The 22,306-nt window shown below is 38.3% G+C and overlaps 1 protein-coding gene across 2 annotated transcripts in view; it reads left to right on the top strand.

Annotated features, from left to right (window-relative positions):
- The first annotated feature begins 8,372 nt into the window (after nt 1-8,372).
- psq (pipsqueak) overlaps nt 8,373-22,306 on the top strand; it is a 45,530-nt gene continuing 31,596 nt past the window's right edge. For both annotated transcript variants that reach the window (XM_068291120.1, XM_068291119.1), the window contains exons 1-3: nt 8,373-8,548; nt 11,724-12,008; nt 12,086-12,250. In XM_068291120.1, coding sequence (XP_068147221.1) covers nt 11,856-12,008; nt 12,086-12,250 — 318 coding nt within the window. In that variant the 5' untranslated portion in view covers nt 8,373-8,548; nt 11,724-11,855. The remainder of the gene's footprint in view (nt 8,549-11,723; nt 12,009-12,085; nt 12,251-22,306) is intronic.

The following is a 22,306-nucleotide window of genomic DNA, read 5'->3' as shown; positions in this document are numbered from 1 at the left end:
TGGTAAGGAGCGATCATTTGTACAAGAGAAATGGAGTGGATCACCTTATAGTAAGCAATTTTTAGTTAATAGAATGGATCTTAGCTTAGTATTGAAAATACATGGACTTATTCATCTTAAAACTAAATAATCGTCTATTTTCAATATGGTTCCTGGTACTGTGGAACAAACTGGGCCGTTTGTAGGAGGCTATTTCTAACCAAATGCTAGAAATACATATAAGGTGAAAATGGGGAAAATACTCACTTAAGATCTTAAGATGTACATATGTACATTATCACACAGATTAGACTACTATATAAGACTACCATATTATTCGATTAATAACTGTTCTAGTGAATAGAAAAGTGTAAGGATGACAGCTCTTTGGTTTTCCAATTCCAGAATCATTACCTTCATCAAAACCAAGAATTTTACAAACAAAAACAATGTTCCCCTCAAGTATGGACGGATCCAGGTAGAGCCTAGATCTAGATCCTTTTATGCCCCCAATGAACAATTTGCCCTACCAAAATTGTATTGTTTGAAGAACCTTAATAAATAGTAAATGGAACTTGCTTACATATGTATGAATATATGTACATATGTATGTATGTATGTACATTCAAAAAGCTCAAAGAGAGGATATTTCATTGAAATGGTCACAGGACAGGATATGCGTTCCCAGACAGGATACGATCAGAAAAGATTGCGTCAAACAGATTCGACATCTCTTATGTACATTTACATATTATGAACAAGTAACATGATGAAAAAGTGTACATAAATTCTTCACCTTATCTAAATAGCAGATCCAAGTGATGTCAGCTTCTGGCCAAGTTAAATGTAACCCATTAGATAGAAGAGTATAGAAAATTGAAAAGAAAACGAAGCAACGAAGGAAGCAGGCAAAGTTCTGCGTGGGATGACGCCGCCGCCGCCGCCGCTGCTGCGATTGGGGAACAGTATTAACTTGATGGCGATGCAAAGAGAGCGGGTGAGTGGGGGGGTAGAAGGGGGGCTAACCTTGAAGTCATCATTGTTGTAGTTGCTGTTAGGTTTCAGCTGCTGCTTCTGCTCGGCGGCATTGCTGCACATGCATACAAATGCAAAAAAAAGAAAACAAAAACAAAAAAAAATTTGAAATGCAAAGCAAAAAAAAAAAAAACCTAAGTGAGTAACAAGGGAAGAGGGACAGAGAGAGAGAAAGAGAGAGAACTAGTCAGAGAGAGTGAACGCACTATCAAGAGAGAGGCAAAAGGCAGATGTGCGACGGCTCCTGCTTCGGCTCGGCAGCTCCCCCTTTTCTTTTTTGAATTTTCCCATTTATGCGAAGAGAAGCCCCTCGTCGAAGCGAATGTTTGTTGTTCTTGCTTCCCCATTAATCTGTTTTGGTTCTCCCTCTCTTTTGCTCTCTCTGTTTCTCTCGTTCTCTTGCTGGCTTCCTCCCTCAGTTTTCGCACTTCATGTTCATTTCCCTTTGTCAATTGAATTTAATGGAGTTGCGACCCAAGCAGAGGACCTGGCCCCGGAGGTCCAACTTAGGGGTAGAAAAATTGATCGATCAACTTGATCACAGAACCATGCAATGGGTACATTTGGGTTTTTTTTTTGGGGTGGGTTTTCAGTTAGCTCCTGCAGCTGTTCTCCACAAAAAAACAAGAGGAACAAAAAAAAATGCAGCAGAGGGTCCTGCCAGGCTCATGTTCATTTCCCTTCCCCATTTCCCGTTTTGGTTTCCCCGTTTCTTTGTGTGTGTGTGTGTGTGTATCCAATTTACCTTGCAGTCTACTGAACTTTTTTTCTTCTCTCTTTTAGGGGTTGTAAACTGCAACTTTCTGGTAAAGATCAGCAGCTGACGCTTTTTGGTTTTCCTGTTTTCTGTTCTGTTTTTTTGTTGGGGGAACGGGGTCTACTTAGGACCAACCCTCCTGGAGGGTTAGGGATCAACGCTGACGTTCAGTTTCCACCCCAATCTCTCTAAAATAATTACATAAATTGTTAGGTTTTGTAAAGGGGCCCGAACCCACACCCTCGCACCCTATATATCCACCACCCGCTGCCTGCTGCCCTTGTTGTCTGTGTATGTGTGTGTGATCTGAGCCAGTTGATGTTGATGCTGTTGTTGCCCCACAGTTAGGGTTGCAAATCCCAAATGAATCGCAAATTCTTGTTACAGCAACAACAGACACCAAATCATCAAAAAGATTACTTCAAACGAAGTTTGAATACACTTCAATACAATGGCGGATCCAGGGTGGAAAAAGTTACCCCCAAAAAAAAAGCATTTGTCACCTTATACTTTAGTAAAAATAAGAAAATTAATCGACACAGTTTTTCCACTAAGCTCCTATTATATAAACTATTTCCTAAAGCTTTTTTCTAAGTTGCTACCATCGACTATTGTTGGACTATATTTACTTAAATACTTATCCTACTGTTTTATACGCAAATTCATGTAATTACTTTTCATAGGAATTTGTTTTATATTTGATATATATTTGATCTGTACGATGAAAAAACCCTTTCTAAAAGGTGACCCAAAGTTACAAAAATGTTTGAACCCGTCCCAAAATACTTTCAGAAGTTTACCAAGATTGTTCACCTGAGTTGTTTCCATACAGATTTCCTTTAGAATTCAGAAAAGATAGTGATAATAAGAAAGAACATTTTATCTAATTACGAATTTCATTCAAAATGAACTGATTTATGCGAAAAAGTAGATTTTCCTCCCCCTTTTTTGGATAGGGTATTATCCCAAGTAAAAGCTCCTTTTCACCCCCAACACCGCCTCCAGACGGACAACCCACACAAAAAAGGGACACCGAATAGAAGTTACTACGCCTCAGCAACATCTATGTACATCCGTATGTAGGAGGGTTGAAATTTTGTGATGTGGTGATGTGGAGGGGAGATCATGCTTGGCTAACGTTGTCCTTCGTCCTTCAACCTCCCCCTGGTTCCTGTCATGGACAGGGCGACCATCCTGTGTTTGCCCTAGAGAGTAGGAGGGGAGGGAGTTAGGGAAAATCAATAAATTCTGGGCGGATCGGGAAAATAAAGGAAATGAAAATGTGAGCAGTTGTCGAGCAAAAGCGATTGCCATGGAAGATGATGATGATGATGATGATGATCTGGATGCTTATGCTGCTGCTGCTGCCTTCCTTTCACTTCTCCTCTGATTTTGACCCAAAAAAAATAAAAGAAACACAAAAATTGCCAAGCAAAAGAAAACCAGAAAGTTCCATTAACGAAAAATATTTGTATTTTATTTTTTGGCAGCCTCCATGACTTCCACTTGGCTAAAGAAAGAGAGTAAGAAGAGAGACGTCGCTCTTGATGGGGCGGTGGGGGAAGAGCATTCTTTTGAAAAGCACAGGCCCCATCAATCACACACAGACACGCACGCACACACACACTTAGAGAAGAGAGTAAGCTTAGCATGAGCGTCAAATAGAGACAGAGAGAGAGAGAGAGAGAGAGAATTAAAGTATTTTCGATTTCGAGTTCGAATTGAAAACGAAGCTTGTTTTAGAATTGAAAAAAGAGAGGCGCAAAAATAAAACAAATAAAATCATAATGGGAAATCAAAGCGCACAGAAATAGCAAACAAACACACATACACGAACACACCTACGAAAAAAAAAAAACACACACACACACACACATGAAGTGTGTAGAAAACTTAATTGACAAAAAACAAAAAGCTCATGCAAACTTGAAAATTACTGTTTAATTTTTGAAGTAATCAAAAGGCGTGGGCTGAAGGGTTTGCGGGGTGAGGCTTGGATTTTCACTTTGCCAAAAATTGGAAAGAGAAAAAAACTAGTTTGAGAGTTTCTTGTTCTCTCTTTCTGTGGATATTTTCTTTATCTTTTTCCAAAAAACCAAAACAGAAAAAAAACGATTTCAATTTTTGCATTAGAAAGTTTTTACATAAAATATAATTTCCAAGTCGAGCTTTAACGATCCCCATGGTCAGCGCAAAATGGAATTGGGTGTGGGTGCGCTTATATACAGATAGGCTGACAGACAGACAGCCAAATAGACATGTACATATGTACATACATGTACATGTTGTTGTTGTTGTTGTTTTTTGTGGCTTTTGGAGCTGCTTCACTGACTCGCCCCGAGGGCGCATCAAAAAAAAATAATGCTTTTACAGACAAAACAGACAATAAAGTAAATTTCATGTTGTCATGTCAGCCAACAACAACAACATCAACAACAACTACAGTAAAAAATGTTGAAACCCTGACGCTGATCCCCGCCGAACGATGTAGCCGCCCGCCGCCTTACTACATACAAAATTTCATTTCATTTCCACCCCTAAAAAAACAAAGTTCGGTTATTTGGGGTTGCGGCGGCGGTGGCAACATCGATTGAGACAAATAAAGCTTCAGGGCCAAAGTACAGCAAAACAGAAACTACCCTAAAATTCTCGCTCGTTTCGCTCGCCCCCCCCTTTTCACATTGAGTTAACCGCTTTTCTTCCCTTCCCTAGATCGAGAGAGGTCGCCAGGGATAAGGGTTTTAGGGGTGAATGACGAAAGGCGGAAAGCGAGCGAAAAGTATGTGGGGATCCATTCATGGGAAACTGCAAATCGAAAACACGTTGGAGACTTTTAGGGCAATGAGAGCTATTCATTTTTAGTTACTAAGCAGAAGGTCTGTGGAGTTCGTTTGTTAGGTTCTTATGCATTCCAAACCAACTGATTACTAACTGTTTTCGTCTAGTGCAAACGATTTTGTTGGTATAAAAACCGCTTCAACAGAGATTCACGAAAATTAGTTGCCAAACTCTTTAGATCATAAGAGCCGAGTTAGAGAGTTTGTTTCCAAAAGGTTTTATCAAAGAAAACCTTGAAAATGGAAGCTATTTCTATGATCTCATATGATTATTCCCATATACATACTTACTTATGCTTAATTCTTTCTTAATTCGCCTCGTTTTAAGTTATTAATCTATTTGTTTATTGGTCTAGTATAAGCCAGATCGTAAATAATCTGCTCGTTTGGCCGGAAAAACGTCAGCCAAGTCTAGATTTATGGAATAGAGATATGTAGTTGAAACAAATTCCGAAGACCATCTAAAAATCGAGAGGGAGTCAGGGATACCCCTCAAAATATATATATACATATACATACATATATGGAAATTTTAATTTCCTCTGCAGAAATATGAAATAATTTGTAAAGATCTATTTTTATAGTTTTCGTCATTGTACTTCTTTATGTATGTACATACTTATGTGCTTTTATAGATATGCATATCCTTAACATATTTTGTTTTTTGTATTATCATATTATGATCCCTTTTGGTTACTTCTCAAAAACAATATGATCCTTGTATAAAAGGAAAATCGATCTTGGATATTGAAGTATTATTAGTTTATGAGGTAAAATATGGATAAGAAGAAAGTTTTCTTGATTTTCGGGAGACGGTAGGCTTAAGTTTATAAGGTAAGATCGGCCTAAAGTACCATTTGATATTTTAAGAAGCTTAGGATGTATAACAGAATTTCCTTCCGAGGGGATCCACAGTAGATTTCAGTGCTGTCTGAAAAGTGGTGGGAGACGGAGGGTTGGGAAAGCCACCGAATAGGTGTGATTATATTTTGTTGGATATTTCAAATACCTTAAAGATCAACATGCAGTTTAGCTTGGCGTTTCGTTTCTTTGTCTAACTCTCTCGCTCTTTATCGTTCAGTTGCTAAGTATGTATGTATAAGTTGTCAACGCATGCCATGACACGTTTAAGGGCGGTGCAAGTGCAAGTGGTTAAAATCCAACACCTGTCGTTAGCTTTCATACAAACATATAAACATATGACTTGAACAGTGGCAGCTTTTTGTTTGAGGGGGGGTGGGCAGTGGGGTGAAATGTCGTTCTCGAAAATTAAGAGAAATGAATTTCATAAGATGTTGTCAGGCCTAAATGATAATATATTTTATCCAAGTCACCACCCACCCCCTGGAAGTCAGCCGCTGCCCCTATTGCATATTGCACTTGGTTAGTTGAAGGGCTTCATGGTGAAGTACACGTCAACGGAAAATATATGATGATGATGATGTTGATGGGTGATGGAGTGAGATAGCACCAATGCTAGTCTAAAACTTTGCCTCACTATACATATGTGTGCATAAGTTCTAGGGCAAAAAAAAAAATTGTTGCATTAGATAATCAGTCGAGTTGAAAAAAAAGGTGGAGAGAGATAATAATTGTTAGAGCAGGCTATCATGTGCTTGCAATTTTTATGCATTTATGACACACACACACACACACACATATGAAAGCTTTTCGGCTCTCTTTCATAGGGGTTGGGGGTTTGGGGCTTAAGTGAGGAAGAAAGAAAGCAAAATAGACCAAGGGAGTGAGAGAAGAAGGAAGAAGATTGAGATATTGAGTGCATGCGCACCATTCAAACTCAAGAATTGCAATGCATGGAACATACACTTGTCTTACCCAGCACGCGCACTAACACACACACACACACACACACAGGTAGAGAGAGGGAGAGAGAGTAAATGCTGCTGCTGCTACCCACACACACACACACACACACACTGACATACATACATACATACATACATGCACTTACATAAAACATTTCCGAATGACGTCAATCGCTTTTGCTATATTGCCTAGTATAATATACATACTTAGTTTTATTTGTTAACTTTATATTCTTAGAATAGAAGTTTTGCGGTGCATGTGTCTGCGTGTGTGTCATAAATTTGAATTTTCATTTTGGGATCGGTGGCGCCATCCATTGGGCTTTGTATTTGCAATGTTTGTGTGTGTCTATGTGTGAGGGTGTATGTGGTATGGGGATCTTTTGTTTTGTTTGTTTGCTCTTCTCTAATTGTATGTGTGGGTGGAGGAGCAGAGGGAGTGTTTGCTTAGAGATGACAACTTAACAATGTCTCTTTGTTTGCCGTGAGTGATGCACTAATACATATGTACATACATACATGTTTATTTATATATGTATGTATGTACATATTTATTAGAGGATTGCCCGCTTAACTTCAAAATAAAGATAGTTTAATACATAAAAAGATTTAATGCCCGATGAATAATAATGTAAAGAGAATGTACATACATAGGTATGTATGTATATACATACATACATACAAACGTATGTAAGTGCTTTTGTTTGTAATACTCACGATCATGCCGTGTCACGTTGCACAATTATTCATCCCTAAATATTCCGTACATACATATGTATGTATGTTTGTGTAAGTGGGTGATGGTTAGGGGTTAGGGGGAGTGGAAGGCCCACTGGATGGAGTATGGGGTGCATTTTAGTGGGCCGTGCTCTGCTACAACATTGTGGCTTATGTATAGAGCTATAATTATATGACTGTATATACATATGTACATATGAAGGTGTATGTTCTTGTAGATGTGTATGTGTGTGTGTGTGGTGACCTCGTCGCTCGATCGATTTTTCCCATTAAGCAAGTAGAACATGCATGTACATACATATGTATGTATGTACATATGTGTGATTATGTGTGCGAAAGCGAAAAGTGCGGGGAAATGTAACAAATGGAATGGAATCTAACGATCAAAATAGGAAAATGGAAATAAAAACAAAAATGCTTCAATTATGCACACACAACTACAACTCGTTCTTGTTATTGTTGTTAAAGCTAGAATATGCAATTATTTTAATATATTCAGCCTTGATGCTCATGAATGTCAATTAGTTGTGATATTTCTGTTTCATTGCATTTACTCCATGTCACGTAACGATCACCCAACGCCCCCCCAAGACTCTTACCACCCTCTTCTAAGCCCAGCAACACTCAACTAAAATGAGTCGCTTTGTATGCTTCAAACAGAGCACAAAATTGAAATAAATATGTATTTTTACCTCCCACATTTCCGCACCCAAGCAAAAGACACTTTCCTGACCAAAGGCAACTTAATATGCAAATATTTCTACATGGTGGCGAATATTTATTTGCCAATTATCTAAAACGAAAATTTAACTTTCACTTGCACGATTTGAGCATTTTAAATTTACCGCCCAAATGAAAAGCATACAATTTCATGTGGCAACACTGCTTAGACCAAAAGTGTTGCCAGAAGGTTATAACGTAAGATATAACGTAAGTTCTCAGTGGCTCCTTAGAGAAGGGGAAACTGTTAAACTGATATCGACTCTAGATTTATTTGCCGATAGCATGAAGAAACTCCTGTATACCAGGTCCAAAATCACGCGTAGGACATTTATTTTTGCTTGTATACCAGTTTTATGATCCGGCATAGTGTAGTTTTCTTCCATGTAGATCAGTTACAACAACGTGCGCCAATTATCGTTATCGTTTTGTCAGCCAAATTCGTTTGTTCTCGATTCTCGTTATCGTTTTGCCAGCCATTATCGTTCGTTCTCGCTCTCATGAAACAACATGAAAAAGTAAAAGAAAAAAAATAGTATGAAACGAGCAAAGTGCAACAACAACGGCAACAACAACAACATCTACATATTCGCTAGTGAAGAGGCAGAGAAAATCAAAATTTAGTGCAATGAGCGCTAAATAGAATAAATTAAAAGGTATTTTTCGCAAAAAAAAAAAAACGGGAGGGGAAAGAGAAGGCAAAGCCAATTGAGTTTCTCGTTGAATTGTGAACGGTGTGTGTGCGACTGAGACAGAGAGAAGGCAAAAAAGACGAAAAGCAATGAATAACAGAAAGAAAAACCAAATAAAATGAAGGAGTAAGAAAAAATGTATAGAGCTGGCGGTAAATTTACGCATGTGTGTGTGTGTAAAGTGTGCTGTGCTGTGTGTGTTTGTGTCTGTGTGTTTGGAAAACAACAACAACAATAACAAAAGCAACAATTTGCAATTACAATAATTTAGCGTAAGGCAACGTGCGTAATCCATTTTGGGTGTGCGTGCACTGAGAACAGGCAAAATTATGCAAAAAAAACAAGCAGCGCCAAAGACAGCAGCAACGGCAACTACAACAGCAACAGTAGCAGGCGCAGACCCCATATAAAAATAGCGCAAAAGGTAAAGCAACAACTAAAAATAAAATTAAAACAAAACGAAGCAAACAACATTTCAATTCAATTCAATTGACGTTTATGTTGCAGCTTTTCCGAAACGGGGTGGGGGCGTGCTGTTTCTGTCTCTGTGTCTGTTTCTCTCCCTCACTGCCACACAAAATTTTTTTGCCAGAACAATAATAATCAAAACAAAAATGTTTAAAATCCATTTTCTTTTTTGCCGCTTCACCTCTCTTTCTCGCTCTCTCATTCTCATTTGCTGTCTTAGCCATTGCGCACCCACATACACATACAATAGGCAATACATGTGAATGGTGGGGAATGGTAGGTGGATGGGTCAACCAGCTATCTCGCTTACTCTTGTGCCTCCCAAAGGTAAAACGAAGATGGCACAGTGCCCTGAAACATGATTTTAATAGGCAAGGTGTTGTGATTTATTTCAAATTTGAGATCAAATGTAAACAAATATTTCGTTAAAAAAAGTAAATATGGATTGATAGAAAAAATTTTAGTTACCCGTTTATAATACAGTGTGTATAAAAAATGGCACAAAGAACTACAAATTCTAAGTTCTAAGTTAAAATTAATAATTATTAATTATATCTCTTATTAGTAGCAACATATGTATAAAGGAAATTGTAGTTAATTAGTTAGCTATTGTGTGTAAATAAAAAGAAAATGCTTAAGTCAATTTATTATTGATGAACAAAGTTTTTATAGAACCCTTGACTCACTGTACAAGAAACCAGACAAAAACAAAACATTAAACCCCCTTGTAGGGTGCACAATATACTGGATTCGGGGCATCTTGGAATTTTCATTCAGTTGTTGATTGTAAACAACAAAAATGATGAAGTTTCCCATTAAATTCCAAATTACTGATTTAGTATTTCATTTGGCCTTAACCATCATTTTGATTATAATAGTCATTTAACCTTTAGATTTGTAATTAAACGGTAACTTTGGGTAATGGAACTGATAAGCATCACCGTAGAGTGTGTAGGGCACGGGCAATGGCCATATTCAAGAGCATTGAAAAGTGAAAAAGAGATAGAAAAGAAAAGAAAATCCATTTGCCAAACAAACAAGTAGCAGAAACCAAAGCGGACGGAATACGATGATAAAGAAGAAGACCAAGAGTAGGCGTATGAGGGTGGCAGTGTATAAGAAGAAGAATTTACAAAAGGCGGTAAAGTTGGCGACAAACAAAAGCAAAAACAACAACACGACTCTCCCCCTCTATCTCACTTACACCAACTTTTTAAGTTTCTTCTGATTTTAATAACTTTTCCTTTTTCTTTTGTAAATATTCGAATAATGTTTGAGCCATACAAATCAGAATATAAAAATTTACAACTCTTGTGGTTTACTACCTTTGCCCGTTCCTTCCACTTCTCAATCCAATGCTAAAGCATCCTTTTTTGGACGTTACTATTTTACTCTGTGCTTAAATTTATTTCTTTTGCCATTGAAACCGTAAAAAGAACTACAAGAAAAACAACAAGAACATGGCCAAGAAATACAGCAAAAAAAAAAAGAAAAAAGAACTGTAGACCAAGACAAAACTGGAAACTGGTTTCGGCCGCACAGCTCCAGCTCCAACTCCAGAAGCAGCAACCAGAGTACCAGGCAGCAGCCCCATTTTACATGAAAATGCGCAAAACTTAAAAAGTACAAAAAAAAAAATAAATAAATAAAAAAATTTCTGAATTGAAGCCCCAACAAAGATGGAGATGGAGCCAGGCGCATTGGCAATGAGCACAGAAAAACAGAAACTAAAACCAACAAAATGTTGCTTTTCTTTATACACTTGCAGATAGGAAGGGTATTATAAAGTTTTCTCAGATGTTTGGTATGCAAAAAAGGACCTCACAAAATGTACATATATATAAATGTTTTCGATTAGAGTTTCTAATCTAATAAGCGAGCTCTCTGGAGATTGTGGTTTAAGCTATTACCATAAGTAGGCTAAGCTCTTGAATTGAACGGATCGAATTATACTATAGCATAATCTTCCCATAGAAATGATTGTTCAAATAAGATGTCGAAGGTTTCTTGGAGTATCTCATTTAGATCTACAACAAGATTCAATTAAATTGCTAAAATGAATATGAAGACTTTTAGGCATAATTATATACTAAAGAAGAACTGCAAGAGTATACATTATTTAGCAACATCTTTAATATATGTATAAATTTTTTCTGACTTTCTACTTTTCACAAACATGGGTTTTATATGGATCCGAAATGCTTGACCTAGGTCATCTTCATTGAGAGGTTTGCTATACCTGAATTCAGCATTTAACATAGACATTCAAAAGGATGATATCAAAATGATTTCCATGAAGATTGGCCGCCTTATAAGAGATTCTAGGCTAGTCGACTTGATCAAAGTCCACGTATTTTTTTTTTGTTATAGCTTTTTTGCTTATGTCTGCTGTTGACTGCTAACTTGTAGTACAATGGAGACAATAACGACTTCAACTCCGTCTTGGCTCCTTCTGAAAGCTAACAGCACCAATAAGAAGGAGGAGTGGGAGCATCACCATGAAGAACAAAAAATAAGAGAGATAGGCGCGAGATGCTTCTCAGTTGCCTGGGGCAAGACTTTTCGCGTGGTAGCTTTTATTTAAGTCAAGTTAATTTTTTTTGAGTTCTTATATTGGTTTTCGTAATATGTTTCTAGTTTATGACACTTTGTGTATTCTTCTGTTTTTCAGCAACGTGTTGAACACGTCTAAATGAAAATCAATTTTGAAAAACCAAGTCAAAGACAAAGACTAATGTAATAAGGAACAAAATAGCAGAAACTACAGCGAAATAGAATCAGAGGAGAGAAGGAAATTGCAAAAATGGCAGCCGCCGTACGACATCATCAGTATTTCAGCCTTCGCTGGAATAACTATCAGAATACCATGACTTCAGTGTTTCAACAGTTACGGGAGGATTTATCCTTCGTCGATGTGACCTTGTCCTGTGAACATGGTTCACTCAAGGCTCACAAGGTAAGAGACCGTTAGATATTCCCCATAGGAAAACGATATTAATAGGTTTTTTTCTCTTCTTGTTCCTTCCCCAACAGGTTGTCCTGTCCGCCTGCTCCACATATTTTCAAAAATTGCTGCTCGAAAATCCTTGCAAGCATCCAACAATAATATTACCTGCCGATATCATCTTTACCGATTTAAAAACCATCATTGATTTTGTTTATCGAGGTGAAATTGATGTTACCGAATCGGAACTACAGGTGAGAAAACAACACAATGAAAAGATTTCTGTGTTTATAAATTGGGTAATGAAGTTGTAAAAGGTTTTACGACATTGTCATTTGCACTTGATTAGTCGACTTTCTTTAAGATATTTTTAGAGTTTTAAATTACATAGTTGTTTAACTTTTCATTTTGCCTAGAATGGCCAAATTGCAAAGAATTTTTAAGGAGGTTATCTATAACAGTGAAAACTAATATTGACAAGAAGTTTACAAAAAGTTGAAAGACAGAAAATATTAAACATTTTTGAGCAACAAAATGTTTAAAGGTTTATGTAAAGGCAAACCTTTATTTTGAATAATTTTTATATTTCCAAAAATGTTGCAATTAGTTGCAAAATTTTAAATTTTAGAAATGTTTGGGAAATCAATAAATTTAATAAATATTTTTTTTATAATTTGTGTTTCTAAAATGTGGAAAATTGTTTTTAATTGATTTGATTTTCCATTTTGATTTACCCTTTAAAAAGGTAAATATTTTGACAAAAACCCTTTTTCTTCTAATTTGAAGACGAAGTGAACTTGACTATAAAATTACCTTGACTAAATAATGAATGTGTTAAGCATTATTAATTCGTCTGGGTCCTCAAATTTATATTTTGTTAACCCTTTGCACCTTCAATTTGCATTTTTCTCGCTTATCAGCGGCACATTCGCATATCGTTGTAGAACTTGGTCAGAGTTCGGTTCGTTCACTTTTAGTCATTATCAATTTATTATTTGTTGTTGTTGTTCACATATCTCTTAATTATATATATTATTTTATATACATACATATATGTATATGTGTATGGACACGTTGTTACTTTTATTTAGAAGTTCCCATATATCTTGAAATTTCCACCTACTTATCTGATTGTCAATAGGGAAACTTGTGTATCAGTGTAAGTGTGTGGGTATGCATGTCGTATGCATATATTAAATTTTTAAATTGAACGCAGCCAGCAAACAAGACTGAGTGAGATGGAACGATCGACAAATACAATTACAGTTAGCATAGCTCCTCCCACCTACCTTGTCCATCGCCCGGTCCAGTCTACTGTTGCGCTTTTGCCCCCTCCATTGTAATTGTCATTCGTTTGCTTTATTAACTGTATTGAAGGTTCTCTTCTGCATTTAAGAGAGGGCGAGGGAGGGAGAGAACGATGGCGGCGTGCATGTGGATGGAAGAGCGAGGTTAATTGATAAAGAATGTCAATGATAAGGAGTAGAGGGGCGGTTCTGTTGTAAATTTTATAATTATTATCGATTCCCTATGCAGATGTTGCTGCTCCATTCATGCTGCTAATTGAAAAACATTTGTCTGATTTATCAGACCTATAGTGTTGGAATACTAATACTAAGTAAAGGTCGAAAGGAATAGATTTTCTAACGGTATACAAATTGATCAACAGGCGAACTATTACCGAAATCAGCTGTTTTAGCGGAACAGGCTGAGACAGACGTAGAAAGTGTCGCCCTCCTGTTAAAAATATAAATATGGTGGCGCCACTGCCGCCAGACGACATCTTTGGTAAGCATGGAACAGCTTTTTCTTTGCTAAAACCATTTTGAAAAAAAGCTTGAACTGTGGTGAATTAAGGGTGAGTAAGGGCTTGAAACCACTCGTATACCGCCTGTAAATCGTTTTGGTACCAAATTTTTTTCGAAAATTTATAGCTTTTGTCTATTTCTATGCAAACTATAGTCTGAGGTTTTGGTAAATATTTACTTAAGCTACTCGGGCCCAAAACAAGCTTAAACTATATAAATTTGGTATGAAACGAAAGAAAAAAATTCCACGAGCACAATCTCAGGTGCGCCTTGCCGATTTATTTTATAGTTTTTTTTTACGGCTAAAAAAAAAGATCAAATTTTGAGATGGTGTTGCCAGATGCCAAATTTCGGTTACTCAAATAAGAGGGCTTTTTGAATCATTTGTTCTCACTAGAGCAGCCAAATAATTTAGAGTAAAATATTTAGCTGGCAGGGCGGTCAAACACCTCGCCAAATAAAAAATAGCGTTTGCCAACACTGAAATCTAGCTTTAGACGACTTTTCAACACTGAAATCTCGAGTAGCTTAAGTAAATATTTACCGTCTTTGGCTAACGCTTGAAGATGTTGGCCTTTTCTTTTTAGCCGTAACAACAGTTTTTGTGCTCATATCTAGAAACGCCGTAGCCCCCATCCTTAGCAAGCTCCAACCTCAGCTGCTTCTGTTGTTGCTGCTGATTCTTGCGGCGTCGGCGACCGACCGACGAGACGACTTCCCATTCATGCTGCCTGTGGCCCGCCTTCGTTCCAGCCTGCTCGACTGCCTGCCTGCCTCCCCTGCAAGTTTAACTTCTTCGTCTCCACCTTGCCTGTGTGTGTGTGTGTGATATTTTTTTTTTCGCATTTTGTCACAGACATTGGGTGCGCGTCGCTCCATTTTTATATTTTCGCTGCAAAAGTTTTGCCGGCCATCTGTGTGTGTCCCCCCTTGTGACTCGCCCGCCAGCATTTCCACAAGTTGCCAATTTTTTTTTTTTTTTTTTTATGTTTTGTTCACTCTTATAGGGGGAGCTTACAACTACAGTTACGCTGAGAGACACAGGGAGGAGTATTGTGTTTGTTGTTTGTATCTCTTTCTGCACATGTTCTTGGAGTTGCCTCCTCATTTCTCGTTTCTTCGTCTCCCCCATTGCTACCTCCTTGCTGTTCCTACTTTATGTATTAAAATTTTTTTCGCCCATTTTTATTTTCTGTTTCCCTTTTGTAGTTGTTGTTGTTGCTGCCCTTGCCGACCGCAACTTCAATGGCGTGAGAGCAAAACCAGAGTTTGCCTGTGTAAGTGTGTGGGTGTGTGTGTGTGTGTTTGAGCTTTTAGCTTGAACGTCGTCTTTGCTGGGTGCGTATTTTGGTTTTGCTTTTTGGCTTTGTGTGTGAGTGTTTTTTTTTTTGGCGCGTCTGCTTCGCCTTGAAATTTTTTTGGGATGGCTGCCCATTGTTAAGTCCAGACTGGACTTGGATATTGTTTGTCTCTTTCGCTCGTTCTAACATTTACATATGGGTGAGTGTTTAGCGTTGCCACTTTGCTTGTTTTTTTGTTCGTTTGGAGCTTAGATACAATTTTTGCCAAGCGTTAATTAATGGGCACACCCAACACAACCCCCATCCTTTCTTCTCCTCCCTTTGTCACAAGTATCGTGTATTGGGCTGTGTATTTTTGCCTGCTATAGCAGTTGAGGGTCTTCCCAATGCGTCGTTTGGCCTCATTGCAAGCATAAGCATGTCGGTGCATAACTGTATGAGTGTGTGGGCACCCGCACCTTTATCTTTGGGGCCAACTATGTGAACAGCAGCTGAAACTGACACAAACACAAACCAACCAAAAGAGATAGAGCAAAAGAAAGAGAGAGAAAGACAAAGAGTGAGGGCCAGAAGAAGCAGCAGCAGTAGGTGGACATCAGTTAATGGGGTGGCGAAGCAACCTCCGCTACTTCCCCCACTACCGCATTCACTGGTAATACTCTCTCTCTCACAGTCAGCGCCAACCACTTGGCTTGCATTTTTTCCGATTTTTTCTTTCATTCTTTCTTGCAAACAAATTTTTATTTTTCTGTGCAGAATTTTTTCCTCTCTCTGAGCATTTTTTCTTTTCCTTCTTTTTTTTTTCTTTTTTGCGCCCCGCGGCACGTCGCCAATGTGTCTCAGTGAGTGCGATTGTATATGTGTGTGTGTATGAGAGAGTGAGAGCTCTGGCAACTTTGAACTTTTTGAAGGAGCCGGACCCAAGCTTTGGTCTGAGTCGAGCGCGAGAAAGGGAGGTAAAATAAAAGAAAAATCGAAATTGAGTGAAGCGCAAAGAAAAAAATTTTGCGCTCGTATGTGTGAGAGTCCACCAACAATGGGACGCCCAGCTTACACACGCTCACACACACACACGCGCTCACTTTCATTCTCAGTCCAAGTCGCTGCTGCCACCCCCACCACCACTTAACCACCCCCTGAGTTGGACGACGCTGCGTCTGTCCAGTTTCGTCACGACTATTTTTTTCTTCTGAAGTTTTCGTCCTGCTTCTTGTCTTTGGTTTCTCCTGCTCTGGGGCTCGTTGGTGTTGTTGTTATTGCAGGAGAGCGAACCATTTTTTTCTGCGGCTCACGAAATGTGCATTGTTTTTCTTGCACAGTGTGTTAAAGCTATTAGAGCCACAGACATTTATTTAATTTTTTTTTACATGGTTTAATTAAATATAATTCTAGTTCGTCTCATTTTGATGAGTTTTAAAAATTTATCTTATATTTAATACTTATAATAAAAATATGACAATGACGTCAGCAAAAAATGGTTCAAAAATTTAAAAAAATATTTTAGAAGCGACTTAAAATTTTTGGATCAAGAAGTTTCAAAGATTTGTTTGCATGTTTCTCCAGTCGGTATGGATGCTCTTTGGTAACCCATTTAACTTTGGTTCTGGCTGTATATCCTTGTCTACACCCTTATTTTTTTTTTTTTTTTTAGATGTACAACCATGTTGCTTGTTCTCGCTTTTAGCAATAACAACAACACCAAGTGTCCATCAATTGCTGCAATTCCTCTTTTATTTTTTCGTGTCGGTTTCTATTCCCACCCATTGTTTTTACTGGTCCTTTCACCAGGATCTCTAACCTAACTTAAACCCATGCCACACACACAAATCATGGCCAGGCAAAATTCGTCTCTAGTTAAAGGGCGTACAACGCGTCGTCGTCGTCGTTTGAGTTTGAGTCTGACTACTAAAGGCTCCACAAAATGCCCCTTGTCCCGCCACTTCTTTTCCCCACACGTATTTCAGAGTGTCGTTCTCTGGTCAGTGTGTGTTGGTCATTTTCTAAGGGTGTTATATACGGTAGGACTCTACCATCTTCCATATACACTCCCACATTTACCACTAGCCGCGAATGCTTCTGCTTTTGCCTTTTCCCTCCATCTCCTTTACCGTTATATACATATATCGCGTTGCTCTCTCACACTCACACTTTTGCAAGTTTGTTAAGAAATGTGTAAGTGGAGTGAGTCGGAGGAGGGGGTTGGCTAGCTGGCGCCAGCTCATCAATAATGCAAATTGTTGTTGTCTGTAAAAAAAAAAAAGAAAAATTTACAATTTTTTTCGCAACTGCAGACCACTGTGCGCGTGTTGTGGCGCAATTTTTTTTCCTACTCCTCCCCCCCTTACTTCGTTTATTCGACTTCGTCTACTGAAGGCTTTCTTGTTGGCGCTCAGGCTCAGTGTTTCTTCTCATTTTTTTCAGCTCTTGCTGCTGCTGCTTATGTTGTTGTTGTTGTATGCTTGAGTACTTCTCTGCCTCTGTGAGTGTGTGTTTGTGTGTGAGTTGGGGCTTGCTTATGGTTTTTTTTTTTTCGTCTTCTCTTTTTATGTGCAGAGAGCAGCAGCAGCGTTGGGGCTCTGCAATTTTTTCCGATTGCTAGCGATTTTTTTTTCCCGCTGCCGACGCTGCTTATATATGTATGTATGTATATGTATATATGTTTGTATGTATGTTTGTGTTTGGATGTATGTATGTGTGTGCTTTTGCTCCTTGCTTTGCTGCTGCTAATCGTTGTCGTTGTCGTCGTCGTCGCCGACGCTGCCGTCTTTTGGCATCATTCTTTTTATTTGTAATTCGGTTCATCATCATCGTTCATCGTTCTGTCGCATGTATGTAACTGTCTCCCCCTTAGTAACCGCGCCCCCGCTTACCCACATTATCTTTGTGTATGTGTGTCGCTGACGCCGCAGCCGCTCGCTGCCTTTTCTTGTATTTCTTTTTTTTTTTTTTTTTTTTTTGTATTTTTTTTCGACGACGACGGCAGCGACGGTCAATGCTGCCAACTTTGCTGCTGCTGCTGGTTGCTAGTGGCTGACTGCTTGGCCTGCCTTCATCAGACAACATTTGTATTTGTACTTCGGTGGGTCTTGCTTCGATCTCTCGGACTTTCGGACACTCGCCGCCGTCGCCGCTGCCGCCACCGCTTGTAATTATCGCCGTGTGCCAATTGATGGGGCCGCAATGCAGCTTCCCCTCGCGTTGCCCCCCACACTAGCCCCTTGTTCGCTTCTCGTTGCGTGGTCCAATGTCTGCCTTTTAATTAGCCAAAATCAAATTAAACTGGGCCGTTGCCGGCCCTCTACAACAACCGCCAAATAAAATTGAGTGCTTAAAAATAAATATCAGACAGTGTGTTTTTACCGTTAAATTGTGTCGTTTGCTCAAGTTCAAAAAAAAAATAAAATATATACATATATATGTATATAAGAATAACACATATAAAAAAGCTTACGTCTTACGTAGTTTTGTCTTACGTCGAAGTAAACAGGCAAAGGCAAAGGCATTCCCTTGCTCACCCACACACAGGCAAACAAAAACATACAGGCACAAGCTCGTACGCATACATATGCACATGCACGCACCTTGTAAGAGAATGAGTGAAAAAGAGTGATTGCGGAGGGGGAATGGCGAAGGAGACGGTCGCATGGAAGTCGAGGGAGCCGTCAAACACATGTCGCCAATGCCGCAAAACACATTCCTTTTCGTCTGATGTTTGTACGTGGTTGTGTACACATACATATGTATGTATGTTTGTGTTTGTGTGTGTTTGTGTGCGAGAGAGAGTGAGTAACTTTCTTGCTCTTCTTTTATGATTATTTTATTTGATATTTTTCGTATTTATTTTTATATGCAATTGCCTTTTGCCTCACAATTCGCGTGTGTTTGCCAATGCTTACGCTCCTAACGGCGACGCCGGCGTCTCCGCTGCCTCCGCTAACGGTTTATTGAACTAGCTCTGAAGCTTGAGCTATTTACGCGCGCCGGTTTTTTATCTCTGCTCCCTCACACTCTCTTTCTCTCTCTCAATTTCTATATTCTCAATTACAGTTTAAATTAATTCATAAATTTTCAATATTTATTTTTTTTTAGCTTTTTTAAAAAAACTACAATAATAAAAAAAAAAAAAAACAAACAAAGGAATAACATACATACAAATAGTATAATAATAATACTAAGTAAATCTAAAGCCAAAGCCACGAGTACCCAGAGATATTTCCAAATAACTGTGTCTTTCTCTCTTTCTATTGAATTCGATACCGTACACTCTGGTTACGACAAATTCAATTGCAATTTTCTTTATATTTCCTTTGGTGTTAATAATATAAATGGTTTTTCGTTATATATTACTTAATTATTATATTTTTTCTACATTAAAAAAAATTAAAATCTTTAAATCCGTCACGTCGTCTACTACAATTTGTCATCAGTAAGAATAAAAGGATACACGCCTCAAATAATATCAAGGTAAAGATACAACTTGAAAAATTCATTGCCTACTTTAAGGCGATACAATTTTTTTTGGGCTAGGCTGGGCTCGCTCTCTATACAAACACAAAGACACATACATATAAAAATACTTATATAAAATAATGACCATTAATTAGTTAGTTATAGAGTCCAGGCCTAACCTTAGATATCTACCTAAGCCACACCCACTCCGCCAATTAGCGACCATCAAAAATAACCACGACGAAATACTGAGACATCACAAACGCAGAAAAACAAAAGTTGAAAAAGTCCGCGGAAGGGAACACACCTAAAAAGTTCTGGTGCTCAAAGACTTTTTGAGGGTGGAGAAAATTTCTGAAAGGAAGCAACACTTTCCATCCTACTTTATATGTACATACATGCACATACATACGTATATGTAAATATATGTACATATGTAGGTATATGTATTTTTTTTGTAACTAATTAAATTATTTATCGATTTTGATCACTGAATTTAAAGGCACTTGTTTAGCAAATGATCGCCCATCTAATACACAACAGAGGATATAGGACGATTAATCCCTTAAAGTAGGCAGTATAAAACTTAAACCTTTAGGTATTTATAAAGATTGACCCATTTTATACCTGCAAAAAATTTCAAATGTTTCATTAAACAACTAGCTTTTGCATACTTAGAGGAACAAAGCTACTTATTTTACAATATTCCGATTTTTATGGCATTTCATACATTAAACAAAGATAGGATCGCTCCCCTATCTAAGACTTTCAATTACAAGTGTGTTTATATAATTTTGCATTGGAAACCTGTGGGAAAGATTGGATCTTGATTGTTTTTAACATAATATTTGATAAAATGGTGAATTAGATACCTGGTCAATAGTCCAAGTTTTGGTACTTGGTATTTCATCCATTAATCAAAGATCAGAGACCAATGTTTGAGTTTTACTTTACTGAGTCTTTGCTATGGCTCTCTGTTTGATGACGTTGTTGTTGTTTTTGCCGTTGCCGTTGCCTTTGCTGTTGCAGTTGAACTTGAAGCATTTCCACTTGAGTGAACAAAACGTTACAAAGTTGACTGCTGCAGTTCCCCAGCTATAGACGAGGAGCTTCAGATCCCCGTCAGGTTAATCGATATTTGTTAAGTGCCGAAGCAAGAAAGAAAGAAAAAAGAAAAAGTTCACACATCAAGAAGAAGTGAGCAAAGTTTTATACTAAGAAACAAAAAAAGTGTTGGTAAACTAGAAAAAAAAAAAAAAAAACAAAAAAACTAAAAAGGGAAAGAAATCGCCAATCGAAATGATGATGATGATGACGATATAAACATAAAAACAAAAGGCAAAAGGCAATGATTGTTGGCAGCCTCGTTTTGAAATGACCTGAGCCATGGGTTGAAGGGGAGGGCGGAGAAGAAGCCAACGTGGGCCAACGGAAAGACATACAGGCAGTGAGAGGGAATAAGAAAAAGGCCACACAACTATTATAGGAAGATGCAGACCAGCGGCAAGCGTCGCCGACGAGACGATTATGCGCCGGCTTGGAGCACTACTCTCTTTTGCATACAATAGAGGGTTATCAAGTCCAAACAAGAGTTGCCCCTTTTTGTGTACCGTTCTCCTCCCCCCAACCACTTCCTTTTGCACTTTCACTCCCTTACTCCCATGCTCCCTTGCACCCACTCATTTGTATTTTTTCTTCACTATGTTCTGCTGAGTTCGCTCAAGCATCGCCTGGTTCTTATCACAAGCCTATTGAGCGACTAGCTCAAGAGAGGGCGGTAACGGTGGCTTAACCCCCTGCCTGCCCTACATCCCCCACTCCAACCACCCACACAAACACACACATTTACAGATAGCATAATCAGAGGGTATTTCCGAGCTGTGATTTTTATATTTTTCAATTTGTTTTTTTCTTTTTCTGCTTCTTCTTCTTCTGTGTTTCTTTTTACATTCATTTACGCTTCTTGGACTTTTTCTTAATTTCTTTTTAGGGCTTAAATGAGTTCTACAACCCTCCTCTGACTCAGCCCCTCCCGCCTTGCCCACTTGAAAAAAAGGTTCTCGCCCAAGCAAATTTATTTAAGCAAGAAAAAAGGAAATTCTCAAAATGTAAAACAACTGGGCAACATTTTGATTTCCCCCCCCCATCTTAAGGGTAGGTTTTGGTATGAGTTTCCAACGCAGTTTTTTTTCCTATTGATTGTTTGCTTGGATTTTTTCCTTGTTTTTTTTACTTGGGCCAACATCAATCACAGTCAACGACAGAACAACAAAGACTTCAAAACTACATTGGCAATATGATAATTTGTTATAACCGAGAAGATTTTGACTAGAAATTCTTTAATTTGATGTCTCAGATAGTTGATTTAAGACTATGGCGACTAAGGTAGGTGGGGGCTGGCAATTGGAACGAACAAAAGTTTAGTGTAACCAGTCAAACTGAGACCTCAGGGCCTGAAGTTGGATGAGATGTCTTAGACTTGGCAGCAGCCACGCCTGAGAAACAATTCGTATAAAATAAATTTGGATGATTCTCAATAGCTTTAGTAGAATATAGAACCAACTCAGGTTTGCTTCATACAAATGTGGGAAAAAAATGTTAACTTTGAATTCAAATTTCAAACGGACCGCCGCGTTTGTCTTTCTTTGTTACCATCTCCATCCTGAGTCCTTAACCGCCTCCTCAATCCCTTAACTTCTTTCTTACCCCCAATCCCCAATTCATTGTGTACATTTTGTTCATTGAACAATGC

This window comes from Drosophila tropicalis, unplaced genomic scaffold (assembly GCF_018151085.1).
Source record: "Drosophila tropicalis isolate 14030-0801.00 unplaced genomic scaffold, ASM1815108v1 contig_593, whole genome shotgun sequence".
In the NCBI taxonomy this organism is placed as follows: Eukaryota; Metazoa; Arthropoda; class Insecta; order Diptera; family Drosophilidae; genus Drosophila; species Drosophila tropicalis.
Note: the sequence above shows the minus strand (reverse complement) of the source record. Positions and strands in the feature narration are given on the sequence as shown.